This window comes from Rattus rattus, chromosome 10 (assembly GCF_011064425.1).
Source record: "Rattus rattus isolate New Zealand chromosome 10, Rrattus_CSIRO_v1, whole genome shotgun sequence".
NCBI lineage: Eukaryota > Metazoa > Chordata > Mammalia > Rodentia > Muridae > Rattus > Rattus rattus.
Window position 1 is genome coordinate 57,241,849 of NC_046163.1, and position 27,647 is coordinate 57,269,495.

At 49.0% G+C, this 27,647-nt stretch overlaps 1 protein-coding gene across 1 annotated transcript in view; it reads left to right on the forward strand.

Moving 5' to 3' along the window:
- Positions 1-27,647, forward strand: part of Kif26b (kinesin family member 26B) — a 403,463-nt gene that overhangs the window by 364,318 nt on the left and 11,498 nt on the right. Inside the window, exons 11-12 of the mRNA XM_032915772.1 lie at positions 19,016-19,178; positions 20,048-23,453. Of these exons, the coding sequence (XP_032771663.1) occupies positions 19,016-19,178; positions 20,048-23,453 (3,569 nt within the window). The remainder of the gene's footprint in view (positions 1-19,015; positions 19,179-20,047; positions 23,454-27,647) is intronic.

The window sequence follows — 27,647 nt, forward strand, 5'->3', positions numbered from 1 at the left end:
TGGTGACGTCGCTGCTGGTTTGAAGAGCAGACCTCATGACACCTGACGATGTTCGCTCAGCCTTTTAGGGCCACGTCCCCGGATGTTAATTTGTCCTTACTTCTCTGCCCGTTTTTACTGCTGCTTACAAGTAGGGTCGATACAAATTTGCAGGAAGTGATTTCTCGGTTTCGCAGACCCCGTTTGTAAGCACACACTCCCTAGTTCTGGGCCCCGACAGGCCAGCCTTCCTGAGAGTTCAATGTGTCAGCCAGTTTTTTGAGCTGTATCACAGAAAAGCAAGGTCCTGAGGAATGACAATGGAGGTTGTTCTCAGACCTCCACACACATGCACTCAAACACACACACACACACATAAATGTACATGATTTTTAAAATGTGTATTCCTTCCCGTGTTCCCCACGGCCTACCCAAGATGCCATCTCCTCTTCCAAACCCTCTCTGAGGTCTTCTCTCCCAATATGTTGCTGCAGAATAATTCTGCCTCTTGCTTAGCACTACTCAGTCCCCTGTCATATGAACTCATCATGGTAATGACAGCCTCTCCCTTGGGTTCCATACTGGTATCTACTCATCTGGACTGACCCAACGTGATCTCAAACCCTGGGCCTTTAGTAACAAATGTGAATCAATCCAACACACTTGTCTCCATGATCAAAATACTACCAACCCTGTCAAGCTCAGTCTGATGACCCGAAAATTAGCAGTCTCCCCACTCTGCTTAAACACACATCATATCCGTGCCCTGTCGGCTCCTTGGAATATCTGACTTCTCTCTGAAATCGTGTGCTTCTTTCTGTGATCTGGATGGGTTTTCCTTGTGTGACAATCTAGGGCTCACACATAAAGCCCCACAGTGAATAGTGGCAGCATCACTCTGGGTAGCAAGTGCTCTGTCAGAAGCACAGACACTTGTATCTTATCCCATGCTCAGAGACTAGAGGGTGGCAGTAAATTCACACACTGAGCCAATTTCTCCGGCTTTTCTCCACTTATACTTCTGAGTCTACTTGATAGAGCTGGCCATTGGCCGTCACAGGTCCTCTCGTTCCAGGCTTAATTATTGATATTAACTCTTGGATCACACATTCCTCTTCATACAATAGTGTATGTGTATGTGAGTGTATGCATGTGTGTGTATTGAATGTGTGTGCATTGAGTGTGTATGCATGTATATGTGCACATGCGTGTATGTGAGTGTATGTGTATACATGTGTGTGTGTTTTGAGTATGTGTGTATTGAATGTGTATGTATTGAGTGTGTGTGCATGCACGTGTATAGTAGTATGTGTGAGTGTGAGTGTGTGTAGTGAGTGAATGTGAGTGTGTGAGTGTGTATGTAGTGAGTATGTATGTGAATGTGTGTATATGAGTGAGTGTGTGCATGTGTGTTTGTAGGTACGTGTGCAAGTATGAGTGTATATAAAGAATGTGCATGTGTGTGAGTGAGAGTGTGTATATGTGAGTGTGTGTGCAAGCATGAGTTTGTGAGTATGTGTGTGTGTATATGAGTGAGTGTGTGCATGTGTGTTTTGATTGTGATTGTATACAAGTATAAGTGTGAATGAATGAATGTGTGCATGTGTGTGTGTGTGAGTGAGAGTATGTATATGTAAGTGAGTATGGAATGATTGTGTGTGTGTGTGCGTGCGTGCGTGTGTGTGTGTGTGTGTGTGTGTGTGTGTGTGTGTGTGTGTGATTACAGACTGATGATGAAAGGGTTACAGAACTGGCAGTGCTGGAGGAGGTCTTACCGAACGTAAGAGCCAGGAGTTGGTACAAATGTGAAGAGGGTCATCCCAAGTAGTCAGTTAAGGCAATAAGGACCCTGTTGTAGACTTGGGTCCAGAAAACAGAGAAATTCAAGGGGCTGCATCTAGTGAGGGATACATCCAGGAGATGGTTGCTATTGCTCTGTGGCACGTGACCTGAATGTTGTGATGCCGGGTGGATGGCACTGCCACTCACTGAGCAGTCTCTACATTTGTATGTCCACTCGAAACCCATGAGTGGATAAGAAGGCAGAGGAGGATAAGAAGGCAGATATGATGACCATGGCCTAGGAACACAGGTGTAGGGCACCCCAAATTCCTGCCTTTCAGTGTGGAAGCAGTTTCATATGGATGTTTTTATAGAAACAGAGCAAAGTCAGAAAACACTCTCAACACATTGGCGGGAACATTTAATAGGTGGTTAAGGAAAAGTTGAGAATCTCAGTTGGAGGTCTGAGAGGCTGTCTGACAACAGCCTTATTGTTGGTGGAATCCAGGGTTCTCTTAGGCTAACGCATTCCAAAAGTTTTTATCCGTTAGCCCCCGGATGTTAGGGGCAACACAGAGGTAGGCAAAGGATGGCTCTTTAGAGGACTAAAAGAAGCCCGAGATAAATCACAGTTGGGCCATAGACTTGCAGCATTCCGACCTCTCTACAGTCACGGAGACCTAACCCATGAGTGAGCCTTCCAGGTTTCGGCGTGAAGGTGCAGCTTTCCATCAACACAGATGATCCAGTGAGGGAGTTACAGATATTCAGTGGTCGGGTGAGCTCTGAGAGTTCACAAGCCAGGTTTCCCTGTCAGGTTTTGATAGGCCGGCCCCTGTGTCAGCACGTTTCCTGATTTAATTTGGTAAGCCCAGAGATGGCGTCCTCTCGTTGCCTGGTCAGCCGAGCTGCAGGTCTGCATAGGACACAGGGAGATGCTGTTCTTATGTAGACAAGATACAGAGTCACTCTGCCTCAGCCTGAGTCTCAAAATGGACCCAGTGCGCTGTTGTGTACATGGAATCACTCTTGACCCGAAAGCCACTGCCCTGGGTGACATGGGACAACTTAAGCAGCTCTGGCTCTCTGCTTTCTCTGCTACTTAAGAAAAAATTCAGTTGCCCTGTCCCCCCAGCACCCCGAATTCTGACCTCAGTCTCTGATGCTCCTCCCTTTTCTCAAAGGCTGGTTCCCTCTGCATCTCTGTTCCTGTTACTCAACCCCAACCCCACCCTCCATTCTTCCCCTTATATTTTGTCTGGCTGTCTAGTTATTTAAAGTTGAATGCTAAATCCAGATCTGTTTTTTTAAACAGAGCCCTGAGCAGGAATTGGTCCTTCCTGGCCGTTTTGTTGTTGTTTATTTCTTTGAACATCTTAATTTCCTGAAAGATGTTAATCAGCTTTCTGTTGTTTACTTGAAATCCATGTGTTCATCTCCTCGGCCATATGCAGTTCCTGCTGGATCGATCTCAGGGTGCCTCCCGTCCTCCGGTGTTTATTGTTGTCTGAGGACTCTTCTTTGCATTGGCATTTTATACGTGAGACCTGGATAAGAAGGGTTTACTCTACGGTGTGTTTGTATTTAGTTCTACGAGGTGCCAGCTAAGGATAGTCTAAATCGTATGCTCAGCTTGAAATATTTTGAACCACCCAGATCCTGAGACTCCAGCCCACCAGCCTGCATGGCATTCAGACTGGGGTTCTAAATTCTTAGGATGATTTCCTTTCCACTGCCTTGGTGCTTTAGAGGACAAGAAAATCATGTCCTCGGTGTGGGAGAGGGACATTTGCTGGAGAAGGAGAATTTCCTAATAAAATGTCCACATTGGACCAGTCTGGGGCTCTGTCTTCTATTTCACAAATCAAACCCACCTCCAGCCCAAGCCACATAAAAACTAAAGCTTGTGAGAGTACCCGGCTGGCAAACAGCTTCAGAGGGAAAGCAAGCGTTGTTACGCTGCTTCTCCTGAGTCCCCGACTTTGACTAAAATTACCTTGCTCTTTCACAAGCTCAACAATGCATCTAATATGATTTTTATAGCTAACCACATTGTGCAATTGCCCTTAGAAAGGTCTTTGGGGGACCTGACCAGCAGATTGCTCTTTTTCCTTGTCACTCACAATTCTCTCTCTCCTGAGAAGTGCGCATCTGAACGTAGACTCTGGGTACACTGGTGACCCGTGAGACAGTCCGTCCCCTTCAGAATGTACTCCTACTGCTTCTCGGCCTCGTGGCCGAGACCAAGTGCAAACTTTACTCTCCAACATTCTTACACATTGAAAAATATCTCTGCACATTGAAGAAGAACTGTTAGAACTTCCCGGTTGCTTCTCTGAATGTTGAAGAAAATAAGGAAAATCATTTCAGCTATAGCTTAACGTACTTTGTGCTGCCTCTGTCTCATCTGGCTAGGATTTTGCAATGCTTCTGACTGCCCCTGTCCCTGAAAGACCCATGTGTGGAAGGCTTGGTCCCAGGCCACGGTGCTAATGGTAGTGGAACCTTTACCAGTGGGGGCTACTGGGAGGAAGTTAGGTCATTGGAGGGTGCACTTGAAGGGGATATTGGGGCTCTGTCTTCCGTCACTACCCCTTGCTTCCTGGCTCCCAAGGAATGATTAACCTTGCTCCCTCACACAGAATATTTGATCTTCCCACAGGCCAATGGGCTATGGACTGAAATCTCTGAAACTGCGAGTCCAACTAAACCTTACAGCCCTTTATGCTGATTGCCCCCAGTGTTTTTGTTATAGTCTCTGAAATGTAATCACGGCAGTGCTATTTTCCTTAATGCTGTATTTTTTTTCAGCTGTCATCTTAAAACCACCACGAATTTTGTGCGATAACATATAAACTTATCTGTGTATTTTGATAACTGCGACTTCCCTTTGTCTTGGTACACTACAAATCTATGAACCCCACAATCTCTACTGTGTTTGTGTCAGTAGGACACATTGTTTTTCAAGCAAGAATCAATTATACCTCAATTTTCAGAAAGGAAAGAAGAGCTCCAGAATTTCTCGTTTTCCATCCTTTATGTAGGTTGAACTCTCGGCCTTTGTAGCCCAGGGTCCTCAGTTTGCAGGCTTTGTTTTTGATAATTGCCATTCATTACCAGCCTCAAAGCCCCAGGTTTTCCTCTTTCAATTATCGAGCGCTTCGTTGTGGATTACAATTTAGTTTGGAGGAAAAAATTCGATTCTAATTTAGACGACTTGTTTCCAAAAACGTGAACACTCAGGTTTGAGTCATGAAGACTGCTTTGTTTTGTTGACAAAAATGCTGCCCGCTCTGAGCAACTTCGTGCTGTTCCATTTTACCCTTTAAAGTCTCAAATACTTTTCCAATCCAGCTAGTGACAGGAAGCAAAGAGAGAACTGGCTGCTCCCCTAAACTTGAGATCCAGCCAGTCTTCCTCGCATAGACCTTGTTGTTCAGTTGCATTCTGACGGAATCTAATGGCTTTCTTTTTATAACGAGAGCTCACTCTTCTCTGTGCAGCACTGATCCTCCGCACAGATATTAGTTGGGTGAATGTATCAGCTAGAAAGGCATTCGACAGAAGGTATGTCTCAGTTCAACAGGACTCCACACACCTCACGGATGGATGGAGAGAGGGCTGGAAGCTCCGCCTATACCACCCATCCTATTTCGGTGGAAAGTCTTGTAATGGCAAGTGAGACGTCCAGGCTCTCATAAACAGTGGGATACAAGATCAGGTCACATAGGATCCGTACTATGATCCTGTCCATCTCACACATGTTTGTGTTCCCAGGGCAGAGAGAGCCAACAGAACCTCAGGTTATAAAAGCATGCTTGCTGAACAAATGACTCCAAAACTACCTGTCTAAGGGGACATTCTCTATGCCAGTGCAAGGGACTAAGAATAGGGCCCTTTGCACCTTTCTAACAGAGTCTTTCGCATTTCTACCATGGGCTAGAGAGATATCTCAGCAGTTAAGAGGACTTGCTTGCTGCTCTTCCAAAAAGATCACTTCCCTGCATCCACATCAGTGGCTTACAACCTCCTTTAAGTCCAACTCCAAGGGATTTGACACCCTCTTCTGGCCTGTGTGGGCACTACACACACTCTCGGCATATACTCACATAGCAACATAAGTAAGAAAAGTTTTAAGTCCCAAATCCCACCACACGGATGGTTACTTATGTTTAACCCCAAGCCACCCTTTCTGGGACACATATTTATGTTGTCTGTGTCAAAGGTGGTAGACTATGCCAACAAGTTTGACCGCCCCTTCTAGCCAAGGCAAACTAGACTTCGATGAGTTTGGCCTTGTGAACTTCACACCTGGGTGTCTACCTAAGAGTAGCCAAGCGGCCATAACATGGACGCCTCACATTGTGTTGATGAGCTGACCAGAAACTTGCCATCAGATTAAGGCCACAATAGTGGGTCTGTTGGTTTCTCTTTGGAGATGGTTGTGCTCACTCCTTAAGATGATGGCCTAGATATAAATGTCCTTCCTATGCCATTGAACACTGTGATATGTATAGACCCAAGCAGGCCAGCTTGCTCTGGAGACTGAGATAGCCACGCTGCTCTTCCACAGACAGAAGAGACTGAGCTTTGTAGGAGGGGTGCTCCCTGGAACCCCAGTTCAATAATGTCCACACTGGTTTTCTTGTCACGCTGGCTCCTTCAGACAACAACAGAAAAAGATATCTCAGATTCCAAGACTTAGACATTGTGGATTTAGGAAGTTTCATGGGGTAAAGTCTTCTTTTAATGGTTAAGTTTAGCCATTAGACACTTGCTTGAATGTTTATAGGAGGACAACTCTATGTTAGACCCCATACTGGGTCTGGGTATGGAAAGAACAGACCTTTGCCCTCATTCTGTAAGAAGCCAGCATTCTCTATGGCATTCAGACATCAGCCAGCCCACAGAGTATGCCTGCCCTTCATGGCGCTACAGAAAAGCATTGAGTTTGAACTGGGAAACCAACTCCTCAAAACAAAACAAAATCAAACCAAACCCAAACAAACAAAAGGGCCTGAGGAGAGAAGGTGTGTTTAATTCAGCAGGACTTTGAGTAACTTGTCCATTAAGGCTTCTTCAGGGAATCTGGGAGTGAGGAGCAGGAAGCGAGCCCTCATTTTGCACGTGCATGGCTATGCTGGACTCTGGAAAGAACGGGAATGAAAGATAAGAGTAGATTAGATCCTGAACTCAAATCTTATTTATTCTGTGTTTTAAACTCAAGTAACTGACTTTGGCACTGTGTGTGGAACAGGACCACTGTGCCCCTGGCATAGAAGCCCGGCCCAGAGACAAATGACTACTTGTAACCTAATTTTAACAAAATGCAAAACCCACACAATAGCAGCCCATCTTATGCCCAATCAAAACTAGAATCCCAGGAAATGTACTCTTACAACACAATACATTTTTTAAAATGTTTCATTCCTTCCTGTATCCCTCATTAAAGTTTCCCAGGCTCTCTCTGAAGTTACTAAAGTGCGTGAATGGTCGCCTCTGTATTACATCTTCCTCATACTCGTAGCTTTGGCGGAAACCAGTCTTCAATCTAATTTCCTTTCAACTCCCTCCAATTACTGAGGCCTGTTCTTCATGCCAGCACGGTTGGCCCATCTTATGAGAACCCTGAGATCGTGTTTCTCTAAACCACGCATGATACCCAGAAGTCATTGCAACAAGAACTGCCCTCCTCATCTCCCCAAATTTAAGTTCTACTCGGTCTCAAAAGGAATGTACCCAGGAAAGCTCACAGCACTCATGTATGGGAAAAAGACTATTCACAGTTCTTGGGCTGGTCTCTGGGAGTGGCCTCTAAGTAATAGAGACCATATTGAACGACTACTGTTTGTACATAATTAGCCAGACAGATCCTTAGTTGCTCTAATTGGCAAGCTTGTTGCAGCAAAACCACATATTGGAAGGGTTTTGAGCCACATATAAAAAAAAATTAAGATCTGAGTCTAAAAAGTGTTACATAAAAATGAAGAGTCTCTCATACATCAAAAGACACCGCCAAGAGATTGAAGACAACAGACCATTCTGACTGTTTACAGAGAAGGCCAGGCATGTTGGCACCGTTTAATCCCAGCACTCAGGAGGCAGAAGCAGGTGGATCTCTGTGATTTCAATGCCAGCCTGGTCTACAGAGTGAGTTTCAAGCCAACTATGACTTCATAGTGAAACCGTGTTTAATATTTAGAACTTTTAAAGCCGCCCTAAAACACAACAGAAGCAATTGAATGATGGACAAAGAACTTTAACAGAAGTGTCTCTGTAGAAGACATGAAAATGGCCAATGAGCGCATGAAACCATACGTAATGGCACTGGTCACCAGAGAAGTGCAAATGAAACCTCAGTAAGACATCGTGTCACAGTGGGGGTGTGTGTGTGAAAGGTTTTACATAAGAATGTGAGAAACCGAGGGGCTTTATGGCAGCAGGATGTCACAGCTGTCCTATAAACATAATCCCCAAACCTAGTGCTACAAAGGATATTGGTCAGGAGCTAGGCCGGGGAGACAAGACAAAGCTCCTCTGACTCTGAATGTCATACAAACTCCTGAAGGCTGATGGCATAGGGAGGCCATTTGCGGGCCTTTGGGGTTTAGCTCAGTGGATGAGAGCTTTGCTAGTACCTGTGAAACCCTGTGTTCTGTCATGCACACATACATATACATGCACAGGTGCATACACACACTCACAGAAGCATATGCACATATACTCATGCACACATGTAAATACCACACTTAGACACATGTGCACCCATACATGTATATACACACATACAAACGCATATGCACATGCACACATGTGTACATGTGCACACACACATGTACACATACATGCACACACACACAGACACAGAGACTGGGCTGAGTCATTCCTGATAGGATGTGTCACTGATCACTGGCCTCTCTCACTGTTAATATGTGGCATTTCTCTTAGATAACATAGGGAAAACCCAGGGAAGTGCAGCCTGATGGGGCAGAGAGAGGAGATCCTCTGGGTTCGTGTGGGGGAGGGCAGAATAGAGCTAAGCATTTGCAAATGAAGACTCCTGGGATTCATGGTCACGTGTTCTCTGCTGATTATATATAGAAAACAGTATGAGATAAGTTGACTCTGAAAACTAAAAATAGCAGTGATTCCAATTTAATGTAACCGCCATGCCTAGATGCCATCACTATCCTGCTCAACCTCTTTTAGCCTTTTCCAAGGAAAGGGACTCACATGAGTTTCTAGAGCTACAGAGTAAACCAGCTGCCATTCATACCGTGCCTGGGATACCTCTGGGGTAGGGTGCTAGAGAGGCTGGAGCACAGAAGTCAACACTAGCCATCCTTCTCAGTCACTGGCTAGCTTATATTTTGAAACAGGGTCTCTCATTGAACCAAGAGCTCATCGATGAGCTAGACAGGCTGAACAATGATCTCAGGGATCCACCCATTTCTGCTTCACTAGTACTAAAATTGCAGATGTATACCACTGTGCCTGGTATTTTTACTGCTGGGGGAAGGAGGATATGTGGGGAAGGGCTGAGATCCAAACTCAGGTCCTTGTGTTTGCCCAGCAAACTACTCTATCAGCTGTCTCATCTCCCCAGCCCTCTTCCAACCCCACCTAGTTGTGATGTCAGCTCTGAAAAGGGAGGTCACAGGGTGAGGAACAAAAGAAATCCTATCAAAACACCACATCCAATACATGCTTCATATACATTTGCTACCTGAAACCAATATTGAAGCTCAAAGGAAAGCAAAAGGATAAAAATATTCCAGACACATAAGCTGTTAGATAACTAAGGATATCCGGGTGATCATGGGACAAGGCCACTATCAAAATGGTGGGCAGACCTGAGAAAAGATACTGGGTAAAATCAGATTTCACTGCATGAGAAATTCCGTTTGTAGCCTTATTTTTCTCTCTTCTCAAGAATTCTGTGAAAGTCCAAGGGCATGGACCTCTGTGAATAGAATCAGGGAAGTGCCTCTAGGTTACCATGACAACAATATGCCTCATCAGTTTGAATACCATCAGAGGTCTCTGACGTCAGGATGAACATGTACTCCTGACCCAAGGATGACAGGGAGTTGGAAGGAAGCAAAGTTTCCAAAGAACGCAGTGATCTCATCTCTACTCTGAAGATGTACGGTAGCTACCGTGGCATAATGGGGATGGTCCCTAGTCCCGCCCCCTGGTTAAGCAGCCGTGGACCATGGCAGAGGCTAACTCACAAGTGTCAGGACTGTAAAAACGGCTGTAGCAAAGCTTTGATGATTAATGATAATAAGACTTCTTGGACTCAGTAAGATTTTTAAAGGAAGTGAAAAGCTAATGGGAAAAATGTCAAGACAGTAGTTATGTCTAGCTGTGGTGAGGGTATTGACATCGTTGCTTTTGGTCTGGACTGACAAACAGTCTTTCCTCTACGTGAGACCAGTTTGCATGTGTGATGCTTGCTGAAGGTCTTACTGTTGTCACTGAGCACAACCTTCCTAGCACCCCTTACTCTGTTAAAAAGTGTGATTTTTGGTAGTCCACTGACTCGAGGGACAGCTGTATGCCTCGTGTTCTGTTGATCTACTAATCTGGCCTCTTGGCCGCCTTTTTTATTCTTTGGGGCCATTTTTCTTTAATGTGATGGCATCCCTAGTTCCTGGTTATGCTGCAGGGCATATTAATGAATGCAGTCTTTTTCATTCCGCCCTGAACCTGTTAAGTCATACGTATTGGCTGAATAAATACAGGCCAAACACATTTCCCGTCATGAAGGTGCTTGCAGTCTTGTCAGAGGAGCTGATAGAAGTCAGAGTTTCAAGGTTTGAGGGCACAGTCCCCGGGATGCAGCTCTGCCCAAGATTTCTGGTTATTTGGGTTCAAGGATATAGGAGACTGAGAAGAGTCTGCACCTTACTTCTGGTACCAACTGTACGGTTGGCAGATACCTCAAGCCACCATCGTTCAGTAGAAGCACTTCCAGAACTCAGGAAAAGCATTCATGGACTGCTGGCATGTGAGAGGGGCAGCCCTGCTGCTCCAAAGCTGCAGGACCTCCATGAAACAGGGCAACGACAGGATGTCCTAGAGGAGTCCCAGCGTGGATCCAGCATTGATTCTGTAGCGGAAGCCAGAGGCCTCAAGCCAGACCAATGACTCATTGCAATGAACATTGAATGTGGACAAAAGGGTACACTGTGGGACACACTGCGACACACTACAGCTTCCACGGCGAAATGGTTTTTTTGTTTGTTTTAAAATTTTCCTTATTTTTATTTTTTGTTTTCTTTGGTCGGGGAGGCTGCAAAGGTAGATGGTAGATGTGAAAGGACAGGGAGATGCTTGGGCACACACACAGTCACACACACACCATACACACACACACACACAGTCACACACACAGTCACATGCACACACTCAGACAGACACACACAGTCACACACACACACACAGAGGGGAGGGAGGGGGGGAGGAGAGAGAGAGAGAGAGAGAGAGAGAGAGAGATGTGTGTTAGGGAAGGGCTTATTGTGAGCTCCAGTGACCAACCAAACATTTGAAAGAGCAGCAGAAAGACAACTGAGTATTCCTGAGCAACAGAACCCTCGGGCACGGCACCCTAAGTGTGTCTAAAACTGCGAAGGGCCTGCGCGGGCGATGGGCTTGTTTTTACCCTGTGTGACCCCAGAGGACAGAGCTAGTGACCGTCAGTTGATGTCGTAAAGACTGAAGCCAAATATGAGGAAGAGCTTTTAATAAGGCTATCTGAAAATATACAGGCTGCCCCGCAAAGATAGTAAGCCTCCCCAGACTGAAAACCATCGCTGCACAGAGCACATCACCCATCGCCATGGCCATTCTTGCGTTGGGAAATGTGAAGACCCCCACTCCGGGAATCCTTTTGACTCCGTTACTTTATGCTTATCTCAATATGGTTTTCATCTTGGCCCGTGGTTGTATTCCGGGGTTGGTAAGCTGTTTATGTATCGATTCTGGGTGTGGGGATTATCTTCCAACCCTCTGAGTGCTTTCAAACCCGGGTGCTAGAGCTGCGGAGTCAAGGATGCCCTGAGCAGATAGATACACGACATCTGGAGTAATTTAGGTTCTACCTGGACATCACAGAGTCCCAGCTTATCCTACAGTAGGAGAAGGAATGGGCTGCTAAATAAGTAAAGAAGGGGAGGCTTCCGTGGAATGTGTGCAGTTTGCCGAGCCAACCTGACGAGCATGGATAAGCATGCTGGCTGGTGTATGTCTTACTGAATCCCTCCAGCCTTGCAACCTCCCCCACAAAAATAAAAGGTGCACAGTCAAATAACAACACAGCGAAGCAGAGAAAACATCTCATGGTGCAAGCCGTAGCGTGTCACAGTGTGTCCCTCAGGATGCCCCTCTGTCCACACACCTTCACTGGCAAACGATCATTGCCATGAGTCATCGGTTTGGTCTCTAGCTTTAGTGACGCTATCGGTGGGACTCCACCTGATTATCCTGGCGTTGCCCTGTGTCATGGAGATCCTGCAGCTTTAGCAGGCCTTTCACAGGCCCCAAAGTTAAAAGATGATGTAGATGTTGGGGTGGGCCAACTCAAAGCCCTGGATCTGGGCCTAGGTGATAGCTGAGCTGCTTAGCTCACTGTTTCTCCCTTATCCACACCTCCAAGGCAAGCTCTTTAGCACCGCTCCTGCTAGGCCACCCAATGCCTCCATTGGCAGGAGGCGGGGTCAGCTCTTCCGCTCTCCAGCCCTTAGGGCCAGCTCACCCACACCCAGCTTCCAGAGCTGCCCAGTCAAGGTGTGAGGCCCACTCTCCCAAGTGCTTCAGCCAGAGAGAGGCGGGGCCAGCTCTCCTGTGCTCACCTATGCCTTTGCCATCCAGACTATGTTGCCTGGGCAGGGTGTTGCCCTGGTGACCTGCAGGGCCCGTTCTCTCAAGTTCTATAGACAGCGAGAGGCAGGGCCAGCTCTCCAGACTGTCGAAGGTATCGGGGAACATCACTCCTGCAGCCTCTCCGTCTCACGGCAGATGCGTGGCAGGACCAGCTCATCTGCACCCTCTCCACCCAGGGCCAGCTCTACTGTGACCCAGGTGAGGTGCAAGACCTGCTCTCCCAAGCACGGCAGCTGGTGAGGGGCAGGGAAAGCAATCCCGTTCTCATGACCCTGGGGCAGCTCTCCCAGCTGCCAAAGGTGGGAAGGGGCGAGGGCACCACTCTGCGCTCACACCACTCAAGGCGAGGCAGGGTCGTCTCTCCCACACTCACGCCCTCAGGGCCCACTCACCAGTATTCCTGCCACGAAGGCCACCTCCACTGCTTTGCCTGAGCTGCTCTCCTGAGTGTTGCCTGCAGTGCCACCAGAGAAAAGTATGTCCAGCCCCTGAGAGTTTTTATAACTGAAAAAAAAATATGTTGGATTTTATAGGATGGTTTTTCTTGTTTAGGAGGGTGGTGACAATTTCCTTCTTTGGTCTATTAATGGGATATCTCATTGACTGACTTGCATAGGTTAAAGCAAATCTCTCTTGATCATAGTGTATAAAGTCTGCATTGAATTTGATTTACTAACATCACACTGAAGGTTCTTACATTACTATTTATCAGAGGTGATAGCTATAGTTTTCTTTAGTGTCTTTGGCTTAAAGTAACAAATGTTGTAAAATATGCATAAGGCATCCCTTGCAACTTAAGTTTTGGAGGAGTTGAAGAAAGCGGTATTAGCATCTTGGAAATCTTAGAATTTGGCTATGAAGCCACTCAGGCTTCCTCTTTTAAGAGATTTTAATTACTCTCTTAATCTCTTTTTTTTCTTTCTTCTTCTCCTCTCCCCAAGTATAGTTGAGGGTTTTCTGCATTTGGCTATGGATGTTAAAGCAATATGGTTTCTTTATCCTATAACCTTTCTAGCTTCTATTTAACTTACTTCTGCCCTGAGGTTTAGTCTCTCCTTCTCTCCCCCACCCCCTCCAACTGTGGAGTTTCCTCCTCCTCTTCTTCCTTGATTTGCCATGCCAGGCTGGGGCTAGGAGCAGGGCTCTGGGGCAGGGGCGTCTATTGCTGTAAGATGGGCTATTGCAGTTGCTTTCACAGGAACCCTGTGTGTGAAGTTTTTTCACTGTTACCACTTTCGAGATAGTTTTCCATTTTCCGTTTCACTTTACTTGGCCCCTTGGTTGTTTGGGCGCATATTAATTTCCACAAGTTTGCCTTTGTGCTGTTATTTTCCCTAAAATGCTGACTCACAGTATCAGGTCTGATGCGACCTGTGCGTGGTTGCAATGGCTTGAAGTTCCAGACTGGGGGTGTTCAGAGGTCTGTAGAGCCATAGTCCTGAACTCAGGGTCCCACAAACCTGTAGTAATAACTGGGACTTGGGCATGGTTTACTCTCTAAGGCATAGTTTGATGCACACTGTCCACAAAGCTGGTTGTTGATACCAAAGCTCACCCAGCAGCTTAGACCTAGAGCGCTGGGCCGCTGTTGTGGTGCTGACTGGGCTGGGGGTGCATAGCATACAACAGTGGCCCGATCCCAGGGATCCAGAGTCAACGGGCCCAGGGTTGAGACACCCCACTGTGGCATCACTAACCCCTGGAATGGTGGCACACTAACAGTATCTCAGCGAGCACAGAGCTGTGGCTTAAAGCCCAGGACAATGGTGACTCCACCATCCAGCATGGTAGACTTTTGACAGCTCAGACTTCAGGGTTCCGTTCAGTTCCCGGGAATCACAGGCCTTTCATGGACCAGTTACCTGGTGGTCTGCTCACTGGGGCGACTCTTCTGGAGAAACTAGTGGTAATAATAGAATGCAAGCAGCATCAGGCCAACCCCACTATGGCTTAGTGCCTATAGGGACCACGGGGCTCCTCTCTGGTGAAGACTTCAGGCGAGCAGGTTGGTAACTGTCATGGCCAGGGTCCTTCTGACTACTTTCCCCTCAGGAAGGAGTGCCTGCCCCTGTGTCTAAGCTGATCTCAGCTAGGGCTCTAGGCAGGGGTGCAGGGGCCAGACATGAGCTTCCCCTTACTATGTGGTTGCCCTGAATGCCTGTGCTCTGGAACAGTCATTTGGTCTAGTTGGTTACTTTGCTTTTAAATCAAAATATAGTTGTTTCCTCGTGACCTTGGCTGCTTTTCAGGGTAGCTGTGTTAAGGACACTTAGTCAGCCATCTTGCTCATACCAGCCGCCGTTTCCTTTTATGGATGTCTGTCATGTTGGTGTCTCACAGGTCTACTTCCCTGCTCGAATCCCAGGTTTCTTAAGCATAGCCTGCTGCACAAATGTTCCTTAAATGAGCGGCTGCACTTCCTAATGAGCTAATTAGTTCCGTGGACACGAACAGCCAAGCAGACCACTTCTGTACGTGGCTGGAAGTGGTGTGAGCTGTGACAGTGGTCGGGGCCTGGTGTTCCAGTGATGTCTAAACCCAAGTACCTTCCCTCTTTGCCGGTTTCTGTGGGACTGACTTTGTTTCCTAACTCTATGAGACATCTAATAAGACTCAGGAGCAACACTGACTGCTGTCTGTCAAATATGGATTATAGACGATTACGGAAGCCAAGGCATGCTCAGTGGCTAATGATTCTATCCATGCAATGATGGTGCCATGTCTAGGTAGCATCCCTACGTACAGCCTCCCTACGACAGGGACAGACACATTCTTCTACAAAGGACCAGGTAAATTCTCGTGGGCTTTACCACAGTGTCTATGACCAATAAGACAATAACACTTGCTCTATGAGAACAGGCAGAGAACCTGGTTTGGACTGTGTGGGCCCGGTTTGTTAGCACCTGTTATAAAGTAGTATTCTTTAAGAATTAAGTAGTGTTCTTAAGAATTCTTGGTCAGGCATGGAGGTGCATACGATTAATCAGAACTCAGAAGGCAGAGGCAAGCAGATTTCTGTGATGTTGAATACAGTTAGGGGTTCACAGTGAGACTCTGCTCCCCCCCCAAAAAAATTTGTAATTAAATAATGTTCATTGGCTTGGGGTTATATTCCTAGTATGTTCAGGGCCCTGGCTTCCATGCCCAGCAGTGTAAAACACTAATGTGTTCATAATTCCTCGTTTTCCCTGCCCTTTTATTTAATAAAAAGATTGTCTTCTTTTAAAAACAAGACTGCCTTTTCTTAGTCGTTTAAATAAGCATACATGGTCAGGATAGGCAAGAACTGGACCTCGTGTTCCTAAAAGATGCTACATGGATGCGTGATATGGTTTCTCCTCAGGCATGCTCAGTTCTGCCTCGTTTCCTGCCCTTTCTGCTCACCAACCAGCCCTCTAGGACCCCAGGACCTTTGCTCTCTCTAGCTAGCCTGATACTGGAGCCGTGGCAGAGAGTGTCTTCATGCCTTTCTTCCTGCATTCTCAGTATTGATTTGCCGGTGACTGTCATCCTAAAACCTCTTTGGAACCTTCTCAGTTCGCTTCAGAATGCTCAGCTCAGCCTGCAGCTGGACGCCTTTGTCACCTTTCTCTCACCTGCCTTTGCAGTTGTCTTCGTTTATAGTCAAAGCATCACCACGGGGCCAAAGCCACAGCTTCCTAAGCTTCTCTGCGTCAGTCACTCGCCTATGATTAGAGACCTGTGTCCGTCTGGCTAGCGATTCTGCTGACTTTCTTTCCACGAGACTGCAGAAAACGTCAGTTGCCAAGCAACACACACGTCGTGGCTTCTTCCAGCCGTGCGGACTCCCTTTCCCAGATATCTGTCTACAACTGTGTCACACACGTGGATGGTGTCGAGCACACCAGACAGCAGACTGGTGGGATGTTATATCATGTTATAACATGCTTTGGGGTCTTTTCCTGAAGACGTCCGCAGAGTCGCACGGAGAGCCGGAAGGGTGTGCCTTTGGCCACGGGCATTGATTAGCAAGACTTCCCAACAAGGAACTTTATGGTCTAGTCAGCTGAAGAGAGCGAAGAGAGCAGATTTGCAGATCCCATAGTCGTACGTTTCCTACTAGGTAAAATTCCTTTGTGATCTGCAAGCCAATATTCCTGAGGCTTTTTATGGTGATTTAAGGATAGCGCGAGGAGTGGAGGAAAATTCTGAGTCCTTGACACACATGTCCCCCACTGAAGTGTGACGGGGCGAGCATTGCCTTGTATGCTTTCGGCTTCTGTGATTTTGAATTTTTTATGCTTCCTGCCCCTGATTTCACTGCTTCAAATGATTCCCCGGCACGATACGGAAGTGCTTTCTAGTGGGAAGAGGCACAAAGGGGATGCTCTGTGCCTCACGGAGAAAACACGAGTGTTAGCTAAGCTTCATTCAGGCGTGAGTCCATGAGCTGCTGGCCACAGGTTCAATGCCAGTACAGCCATAGCATGACACATCCAGAGGGGGAGGAAGAATTTGCCTACTGTGATCCAGGCCACTCCTGAAATGGGGAAGGTCACACCCATAGCTCACAGTCGTGGAGAGATGAGGAGGCCCAATGTGTAGGCTCACCCGCTGCTGCACAGTTAAAGAAGGGAGCAACGGACAGTGCTACTCCAAGACCGGGGATCAGAGGCGTCTACTGTCCTGTCTCTCAGGGCCAGAAGATTATTGAACACTCTTGGCAGTAGTATCATGAAGAAACATTGCGTAAACATCATTATTTATTTTTTTTAAAATCCCAGATATTAAATAAGGTGCCTTTCGATAGAAAAGTCACCTAAAGCAAGGTAACACCTGACCAAACTGTCGTTTTCCCAGAGGGGTTCACAGGAATTCTGTATTTCCCCCTGCCAGCCATGGTTTAGGATCCCATAAATCGCCATTTGTGGGTATTTTATCATATGTAGCTATTATGAATTATAAGAGTTGACTGCATATGGCCACAGCCTAATCTAAACAGAATCCATTTTCCACTTCCTGTGATTCACTCAGATGCACCGTCTTTGCTAAGTCAAGCCTGGACCCCAACCTCCTTCCTGAGTCATCCCTGCAGAGTATACTTTGAGAGGAGTTCAGTGTGATCAGAAACCCCCCCATCCTTCCTCCCCTTCCTTTTACCACTTTTACCCATCCCACCCACCCCGACTACTTTGCCCTGGTATATTCATAATTTGCTCTGAAGCTGGAACACAGTAGCTCATCATTCCCAAATGAACGGCTTAATTGGTCCCAGGTAGGAAAAGAAAGCATTATACCACCATCTCACTTCCCCGAAGCCAGACATAAGTCACATGAAAAAAAATTCTCCGCTGACAATGACCAGCATCCCACTCGAAGTCTGTTGAGCTGATGATCCCTCTCCAGGGGATCCTGCAGGGACTTGAGAAGGACGATCTGAGATTGAAACACATCATCTGATCATGGAGTACAGCCAGAGGCTGCCTCAGCCTCAGGTGGGGTGCTCCAGGGAGATGGCATCTCACCCAGCAGGTGCCTGCACGGGGAGGATTCGAGAAGCAGAACCCTTTAGAAAACATGGCAGGATCTCACTGGAGCAAGTACAGAGGTAGAAAATTATTAGCTGTTCCTTCAGGTCAAGTCTTAAAGAGCCCAGAAACCATCGAAGTGCCCTGGGCCTTGTTATCGCTAACCAAGATAGTGGTTCCACATAGCAACTGCAAAGTTCCCAGAGGGGGCCTTTCTGGAAAGTTCTGCTTCCTGTTGCTAAGTGACTGTTTGGGCTGTGTCTTGTCTGTCTCTGCTTATCGGGAATACCAATGTCTTTTCCTTCAGTGTCATTGGCCACAAATAGCAGAGTCGAGGGACAATGGCAGAAGCACGCCTCTGTGCTCTAAGGGCCAACTTCCCACGTGTGGTAAACATGTGGGACTTCAGTGCAGGTTCACAGCATGCTTTTTCTCTGTTACAGGGATTGCCCTGTGTGCAGAAACTTGCCAAGAAGGGCTATGTGTGTGCAGATAGCATTCCAGATTGCTGGTCACAAAGCCATTTTCTCCTGATCCCCTCTCCTTGTTTCTATTCCCAGGCCTCATTATGTGAGATGTCATATGCACACAAACAGATACACTAGAATGGCCCATGGTGGCCAGGACAGAAGTGCCAAGGGAGGCGTTTGCACGAATCCCATCCTCGGAGTTAGAAGCACTTGCTCAGCTGCCAACTGCAAATAGCCCGGTGCTGCAAAGCGATTCTAATTAGTACGCCATTAAAAAAAAAAAAAAAAAAAAAGCAGAAGAGAACACCACCCACCACCAAATAGCCACACACAATCCTAAAGTCCTGCCCTGACAGCCAGCATGAGGCATGGCCCACTAATGCAGCCTTAATCCACTTTGCTTGGCAGGGAGAGCAAGCTCACCATGCTTCTGAGGGAGTCCCTGGGGAACGTGAACTGTCGCACCACCATGATCGCACACATCTCGGCCGCGGCCGGCAGCTACGCGGAGACCCTGTCCACCATCCAGATCGCATCGAGAGTCTTAAGGATGAAGAAGAAGAAGACTAAGGTAAGGGCTGTGAACCGGAGGGAGAATACCCTGGGGACCAGAACCGAATCACAAAAAGCCAATCCGCCTCGCCATTCTCTGAACGCCAAAGGACAGAGCGAGCACAGCGGCTGCAGCCCCTGCCTCAGAACACGAGAGCCCGCCAACAGCACGGGAGAAGTTGAGTGTCCTTTTCACCGTGGATGCGGTCATGGGTCATCTACCCGGACCGCTGACAGAGACTACTTTAGGAGATTGCCGCTGTACGATGAAAAATAGGCCAGGGGTGGGAAGCCATCAGTCTCCACGGTCCCACATAGGTGAGGAGTGCATCCAGCCATCTGGCTCCAGAGAGGATGGCTAATGCCTCATTCGTGTGGCTCTGCCACGCCTGCCTGTCCGGGAGCCTTCAGCCTGTGGGTTCTCGTGTCAGTGAGCTGGTGTCTGTATTGTGTTGACAGATGTCAGCTTCCTTGGGCGGAAGCCAAGCCAGGGTAGCAACAAATGACAACTGTGTTTGAGAAAAACACATGTATGGGCCGACGAGTGATACTCAAGACTTCCCTTTCTCCTTTTGTGTATATAAAAAGGCAAGGATTCGTGGCCAGTGTTCTAAGGCAGGGGGATAGCCTTGAGGAAGTCAGGTGGGGTCTGGATAGGTCACTACCTTTCCGGAGCAGACTGATACACCAGTGTGCATACCTACCCATGGAACAGGACAGGGAGGTATTCTGGCATAGTCCAGTGTGTACTGGCTTCTCCACGGGCTGTTCTTGAAAGACCCTAGGACCCAGTCAGCAGCTTGGGCCTGCTGTATGACACAGGCTTCCTAGGAGGGAGGGCTATCTCAGAACAACTCCCCGTTAACAGTTCTCTTGTCCACGTTGCAGTACACATCCAGCTCCTCTGGGGGAGAGAGCTCCTGCGAGGAGGGCAGGATGCGCAGGCCCACCCAGCTGAGACCCTTCCATGCCCGGGCTCCGGTGGATCCAGAATTCCCCCTCGCCCCACTGTCCAGTGATCCCGACTACTCCTCCAGCAGCGAGCAGTCCTGTGACACCGTCATCTACATCGGGCCCAACGGCACAGCCCTGTCTGACAAGGAACTTACTGACAACGAGGGCCCCCCAGACTTTGTGCCCATTGTGCCGGCCCTACAGAAGACCCGAGGTGACAGCCGGCCCGGGGAGGCAGCAGAGTCCGCGGCCAGCAAGTCCGAAAGGGACTGCCTGAAGTGCAATACGTTTGCCGAGCTACAGGAGAGACTGGATTGCATAGACGGCAGTGAAGAACCCAACCGATTTCCCTTCGAAGAGCTGCCCATCCAGTTTGGGCCAGAGCAGGCTGGCAGATGTGCTTCTTTAAGCCAAGCAGCGGGGCCAGATACACTCTCTGAGTCTGATAAGGAAGATAACGGGTCAGACAATAGCCAGTTGACCGAGAGGGAAGGCACAGAGCTTCCAACCTCCAAGGTGCAGCCGATTCGGTCGCCTGCGCCTACAGTGACAGGCAGCAGCAGCCCCAGTCCAGCCTCACCACGGAGCATCCCGGGCAGCAGTAGCCAGCACAGTACCTCCCAGCTCGCACAGAGCCCCAGTCTCCAGAGCAGCCGGGAGAGTCTGGACTCGTGCGGCTTTGTGGAGGGCAAGCCCAGACCCATGGGCTCCCCGAGGTTAGGCATTGCCAGTCTATCCAAGACCTCAGAATACAAACCTCCCAGCTCTCCCTCTCAGAGGTGCAAAGTCTACACCCAGAAGGGGGTCCTGCCCTCCTCTGCCCCACCACCTTCCCTGAGCAAGGACTCTGGCATGGTCTCCAGTGAGTCCTTGCTTCAGCCTGATGTGCGTACTCCCCCGGTTGGAATGAGTCCCCAGGTTCTGAAGAAATCCATGTCCGCTGGGAGTGAAGGGTTTCCCGAACCCCTAGTTGAAGAAGAGCACCAGGGAGGCCCTCCTGCAGACTCAAAGAAGGAGATTCTGAGTACCACCATGGTGACCGTGCAGCAGCCTCTGGAGCTGAACGGAGAGGACGAGCTGGTCTTCACACTCGTGGAGGAGCTGACCATCAGCGGGGTGCTCGACAGCGGGCGCCCCACCAGCATCATCAGCTTCAACAGCGACTGCTCCGTGCAGGCCCTGGCCTCAGGCTCCCGGCCCGTCAGCATCATCAGCAGCATCAGTGAGGATCTGGAATGCTACTCCAGCATGGCCCCCGTCTCAGAGGTGAGCATCACACAGTTCCTGCCGCTCCCCAAGCTGGGCCTGGAGGAGAAGGCTCAGGAAGCAGGGAGCCGGCGTTCCTCCATCAGCTCCTGGCTGAGCGAGATGAGCGCGGGCAGTGACGGAGAGCAGTCATGCCACAGCTTCATAGCACAGACGTGCTTCGGGCACGGGGAAGCCATGGCTGATCCGCCCCCAGCCTCTGAGTTCGTCAGCGGCATCCAGAACGCAGCGGCGGCGGCAGTGGTGTGCAGAGAGAAGCCCGAGGTGGGCCCTGACAACCTGCTCATCCTATCTGAGATGGGGGAAGAGTCTGTCAACAAAGCCACTCCCATCAAAGGCTGCAAAATCTCTACCGTGGGCAAGGCCATGGTCACCATCTCTAACACTGCCAGTCTGAGCAGCTGCGAGGGGTATATCCCCATGAAGACCAACATCACGGTTTACCCCGGCATTGCCATGAGCCCCAGAAACATGCAAGAGCCTGAGCCCTCCACTGCCGCTCCAAAGGCAAGCCCCAAAACATCTCAGTCCCAGGAAAGCAAGGACTCCAGTACAAGGAGGGAGATGAAATTTGAGGATCCCTGGCTTAAACGAGAAGAGGAAGTGAAAAGGGAGAACACTTACTCCAGCGAGGAAGGGGTCAAGTGTGAGACAAGCTCCCCGAAGACTGAAGGTAAGTCGGAGCAAGAACTGGATAGCAGGCCTGGCTCAGGCAACAGGCTAAGCAGCAGCAGCTTGGAGGCAGCCACCTTTCAAGTGACCGACAACATTAGGAGGGTTGTGGATGGCTGTGAGATGGCCCTGCCTGGCTCGGTGGCCCAGAGTCCCCTCCATGCCAACAGAAACCTAAAGTCAAGCAGCCTCCCAAGGGCATTTCAGAAAGCTGACAGGCACGAGGAGCTGGACAGCTTCTACCATTGCCTGGCGGACAGCAATGGCTTCAGTGTCTCCTCGAAGACAACCCTGGAGAGGAAAGTAGCTTCACCCAAGCATTGTGTCCTGGCAAGACCCAAAGGGACCCCGCCTCTGCCTCCTGTCCGCAAGTCTAGCTTGGACCAGAAGAACAGGGCCAGCCCTCAACACAGTGCCGGCGGCAGCAGCACCAGCAGCCCCCTGAACCAGCCAGCTACCTTCTTGGCTTGCTTCCCCGAGGAGTCCAACAGCAAGACTAAGGATGCCAGTAGCAGCAGTAAGCTCTTCAGCGCCAAGCTGGAGCAGCTGGCCAGCAGAACCAACTCTCTTGGCAGGACAACAGTCAGCCACTATGAATGCTTGTCGTTGGAGAGGGCCGAAAGCCTGTCGTCCGTAAGCTCCCGCATGCATGCCAGCAAAGACAGTACCATGCCCCGCACTGGCAGGAGCCTGGGTCGCAGCACAGGAGCCTCGCCACCCAGCTGTGGCATCACCCAGTCCGCAGGGGCCTCTCCCAAAGCCAGCCAGTCTAAGATCTCAGCGGTGAGCAAACTCCTGCTGGCCAGCCCTAAATCCCGCAGCAGCCTGTCCACCTCGACCACCAAAACCCTCAGCTTCTCCACCAAGTCCCTGCCGCAGTCTGTGGGCCAGAGCTCCAACCTACCGCCCAGCGGGAAACACATGTCCTGGTCCACGCAGTCGCTCAGCAGGAACCGGGGCTCTGGGCTGGCTTCCAAACTGCCTTTAAGAGCCGTCAATGGGCGCATCTCGGAACTGCTCCAGGGCAGTGCGGGCCCGAGGGGTGCACAGCTTCGGGCAGAGGCGGAGGAGCGCAGTGGGGCCCCCACGGAGGAAAAGCCCGCAGCCGCCCACCTGCTGCCCTCGCCCTACAGCAAGATCACCCCTCCGAGGAAGCCGCACCGCTGCAGCAGTGGGCACGGTAGTGATAACAGCAGCGTCCTGAGCGGGGAGCTGCCGCCTGCCATGGGGAAGACTGCCCTGTTCTACCACAGCGGCGGCAGCAGTGGCTATGAGAGCATGATGAGAGACAGCGAGGCCACCGGCAGCGCATCCTCGGCCCAGGACTCCATGAGCGAGAACAGCAGCTCCGTAGGAGGGAGGTGCAGGAGCCTCAAGGCCCCAAAGAAGCGGTCCAATTCAGGTGGGTACCCGGCATGGCTTGGGAGGACAGAGGCACCAGGCTGCTGGGACCTCACCTCCCTTGTTCTCGACCAGCTATGGGAGTCAGTCAAGGTACTAGAGCTGGGGTCTTATGCTCCCTTGCTTCAGTGTCCTGAGACCTGAGACCTTGGCTGGGGACGTAACCCTCAGAGATTTTTCTATGTGGTGCCAGGAGATGCTAGTTGTGGGGGTGCCAGGTTCTTGCTTCCTCTGTTTTCCCTCATCTCTCTGCCTTCACGTGTGCGAGTTGCTATTCAGAGGTTGAGAACTCTACTGCCCAGAGCCTCCTGAGGCATCATTCAGACCCTCTACTCTTCTGACCTAGTAGCTACAAAAGCCTATATGTTGGGGTTGGTGGCCTCCAAGACTCTGGAAACCACCCTTGGGGACATGGGGCACTTTATCTCATTGGACGTGGGGTGGGAGAGGACCTGTCTCCATTCCTACCCCAAACACATTGGTGACAGTCATAGACACACACCAGCCATGGGTCCTGCAATGCCCCCCACCCCCCAGTGTTAGGCAATATATGCCCATACTTCATGCTGCATGCCTGTGCATAGGGGGACTCTGCCATCTCCAGAAACATGGGGCCAGAAGGCACATACACCCAAGACCTCATGCCTGACCTACTGATGTGCTCCTTGGGGTAGACATGTGATAGTAAGTTATGTTGGGCAAAAAGAAGACCAAGGTCAGATCTTGTGGTCCAGGTACCATAGAGTAAATGAGTTTGAAGGACAGAGGGAGGGAGGTGGGCAGAGACAGAGGCATGGGTACTAAGAATAATTTAGACACCATGAGAATTTTAGCTGAAATGTCATTCTTCACTAGATACTAAAGAAAGTGTCCCTGTCAGTTCCTTAGTGCAAGAACTTTTGATTTTTTTTTTCTTAATGAAATAAAATCAATCGCCCTGTGTATACTTCTGTACCCCTTTGAGTGAGGGCAGCAGAATAGAGTGCCCTCCTGGCCTGGCCTGTCTGTCTGCCATCCTACATGCACTTCTAGGCTCTGCAATCGAGAGCTTTCTGAATCCTTTGCCCTGCGTGTCAATGCCACCAGTCTAGTTAGGATCAAGAGCCGTGACATGTAGAAACGGGTCCTTCTCTTCCTAGCAGCTGCTGCGGGAACTGTCCATGGGCCCCTACAATCTGCCATGGGGTTGCTTCTGCCTGTTTCCTGCCCGCTGGGACTCCCCGAGCTCTGCAACGGGTCAGCCCACATAAGGGCTGAGATCAATGCCCGTCATAAGCCGTTTGTCTTCCTTGGATCAAAGAATTCAATCTCCAGGGACTACCTAAGCTTTCTGTTTCTCAGCCCCATACGCCATGATCTAAGAGGCCCGTCCATCGGTGTGGGGGCACATTGTAGATCACAGCACAAGGATTCAGCGAGGACACTCCATTCCAGGCAAGCTCAGACACTGTCATGGCTGCTGCCACACTGGCGTCTGCCCTTCCTAGCGGTGCATTTCTACTCTGCTCTGTTCAGACTGAGCTCTGATTTCATCCCTGTTTTGGAACAGGCTTTGCAGAAGTCACGCACCTCCTAAGAGGAGGTAAAAGTGACAAGCTGCTCCGTGCAACAAAGCAGGCGCTGTGGCCTATCCCCAAGGCCTGGAGCCCTGAAACGTATTACCCATATACCCATAGTTGCTGAAAATAACAAAATACTTTATGTACACCAGTCTTCGTGGAAAACAAGTTTGCTGGCCTTCCTCGTACTTGATTGACAGGCGTTGTTATTACTATCTACTCAGTGCTGGTCTTCAGAGCCTGGGGAAGCGTGTAGCGTTTGCTTCAAGGCTCGCCCAGGCTTTCCTGGTGGAGTGTGCTTCTGTAAACTTTCTAGTCAAGGCTCCCTAATATGCTGGTTTGGCTGCGATGCCGGAATGGATAGGGAAAGGGAACAGTGTGGAGAATGACAGACAGCTCAGAGAGCGGTAGTGGGCTTCACCTATGCATGTCCTTGCTCAGGGCCAACACCCGCCATGACTGCTGCCCTCCGAGGGACTCCTTTTAGAAGGCTATTGAAGGAAAATGGTGTGTCATAAAAATGCCACGGAAGGTGCTGGAACGGGATTTAATATGGAGTCTCCTGAGCATCAGACCTCTCTGTGCAGCCATTGTAGACGGAGGGCTCTGTGATAGATACCGCAGGGAAGACTTGCTCATTTCAGGTTAGGTGACCTTGTCTGCCTTATTTATGATTATTATTAAGAGAAATGCTGGCCGTCAGACGTGATCAGCATAAATCACAAACGACTTCTTTAAAAGAAGCCATAAGACCCCTCGAAGGAATTTCCTACCTAGACGGCCAGTCCTCAGTCACAGGAGACGTCTGGGATTTAAAATTGCAGAGTTGGCAGTGAGGTTTTAGCTGTGATTGTTTTGTGTTTGGAGAACTGTGATGATTTAGTTGTTTTCTTACTGAAAAGAATTATAATTGTGTTGCCGGGAAATAACCATGAGCCCTCTGATTCCTGTGTGGTGTATCTGTAACAGCAGAAATTATCAAACATTTCTGTGTGTCACCACCGTTCAGGCCACACCCCATAGATCCACGCTGTTGAGCCGCACATGAGCTTGGGCTTACAGCATGGTAGAGTGGAAAAGTTAAGCCTGGGGTCATAAGCTATTTGCCTTTTAATTAGCCTTTCTGAGCCTCAATTTTCTTATGTATGAGAGTTTGATAGAGAATGGCTGTGGTCCTTCTTCTACTGGGCACATTATTATCATGAAACCTGAAGTAATAGTGTGGCATTCTTTCCATAGGAAAACCCAGTCTGAATGAACTTTATTGCTGGTTGATGTATTAGCCAGTTTTTTTATTACTATAAAACGATGCCTGAGATGATCAACTTAAAAAGGAGTGAGGTGCTGGGTGGCGGTGGCACAGGTCTTTAATCCCAGTACTCAGAAGGCAGAGGCAGGCGGAGCTCTGAGTTCAAGGCTAGCCTGTTCTACGGAGCTAGTTTCAGGATAGCCAGGGCTACACAGAGAAACCCTGTCTCAAAAAAACAAAACAAAACAAAAAAAAAAAAGAAGAAGAGGAAGAAGAAGATCAAAACACAAAAGAAACAGAAAAACAAAGAGAAAGAAAAAAAAAAAAAAAGAAAAAAAAAAATAAAAAAAGAAAAGAAAAAAGAGGAAGAAAAAGAAAGAGAAAGAGAGAAAGAGGGAGAGAGAGAGAGAGAGAGAGAGAGAGAGAGAGAGAGAGAGAGAGGAAGGAGGAGGAGGAGGAGGAGGAGAAGGAGGGGAGGAAGGAGGGAGGAGAAGGGAGGAGGAGGGAAGGAGGAGGAGGAGAAGGGGAAGGAGGGAAGGTGGGAGGAGGGGAGGGAGGGAGGAGGAAGGAAGGAAGGAAGGAAAGAAGCTAGACGCTCCTGGGCTCAGTCACGGTCAGTTGACTTTGTTGCTTTGGGGCCAGTACTGAGGCAGCATACACAGCAAGGCATGCATAGTAGATCAATGATGGTTGGATGGGAAAAGAGGCAAAAAGCTAGATTCTCATAGTTCCATCCAAAGTCATGTCCCCAATGACCAAGACCTCTCACTATGTCCAACTGCCCAAAGGTTCCACCACTCCCCAACAGTGTCAGACCACACCTTTAAATCACTGATTGAACACCCATGATCATTGGCCATTGATCAGGCATCCCCATATGGTAGGAGGGGCAGCATCATAATGTTTAAGACGGCCATGAGAAGTGTGACATATCCAAAGAGAGGACAGTGAACAAAGACACACCACCATGTGGCCGAGCCCATAGTGTAGACCAGCAGAAGGACACTTTTTGCTACAGGCAAGTATCTTGCCAATGAGATCCTGCAAATCAAAGCCAACTGCAGATGGCTGTTGGGGAAAAGCCTGGTCTTGAAGGACGCTGCTGCTCACACAGGCTTTGGAGGCTGAGAAAGTAAATCATGAGAGCCTGGGTTTGGAGCAGCAAGAACCTGGCCCCTCTGCAACATAGTGAGGTTCATTCAAAGTGGGGTTCGTTCATACTGGGGTTCATTCAAAGGGAATGTTCTTCACAAGCACAGCGAGAGCCTAGAAAATGTAAAGCCAAGTGATGTTATCCTTTGAGCATGTGTGAGAGGTAGTAAGAACACACAGATGCATGCTGTAAAGCTCTGTCGGGCTATACCAGGAGCCCCTGCTATAGAGTAGT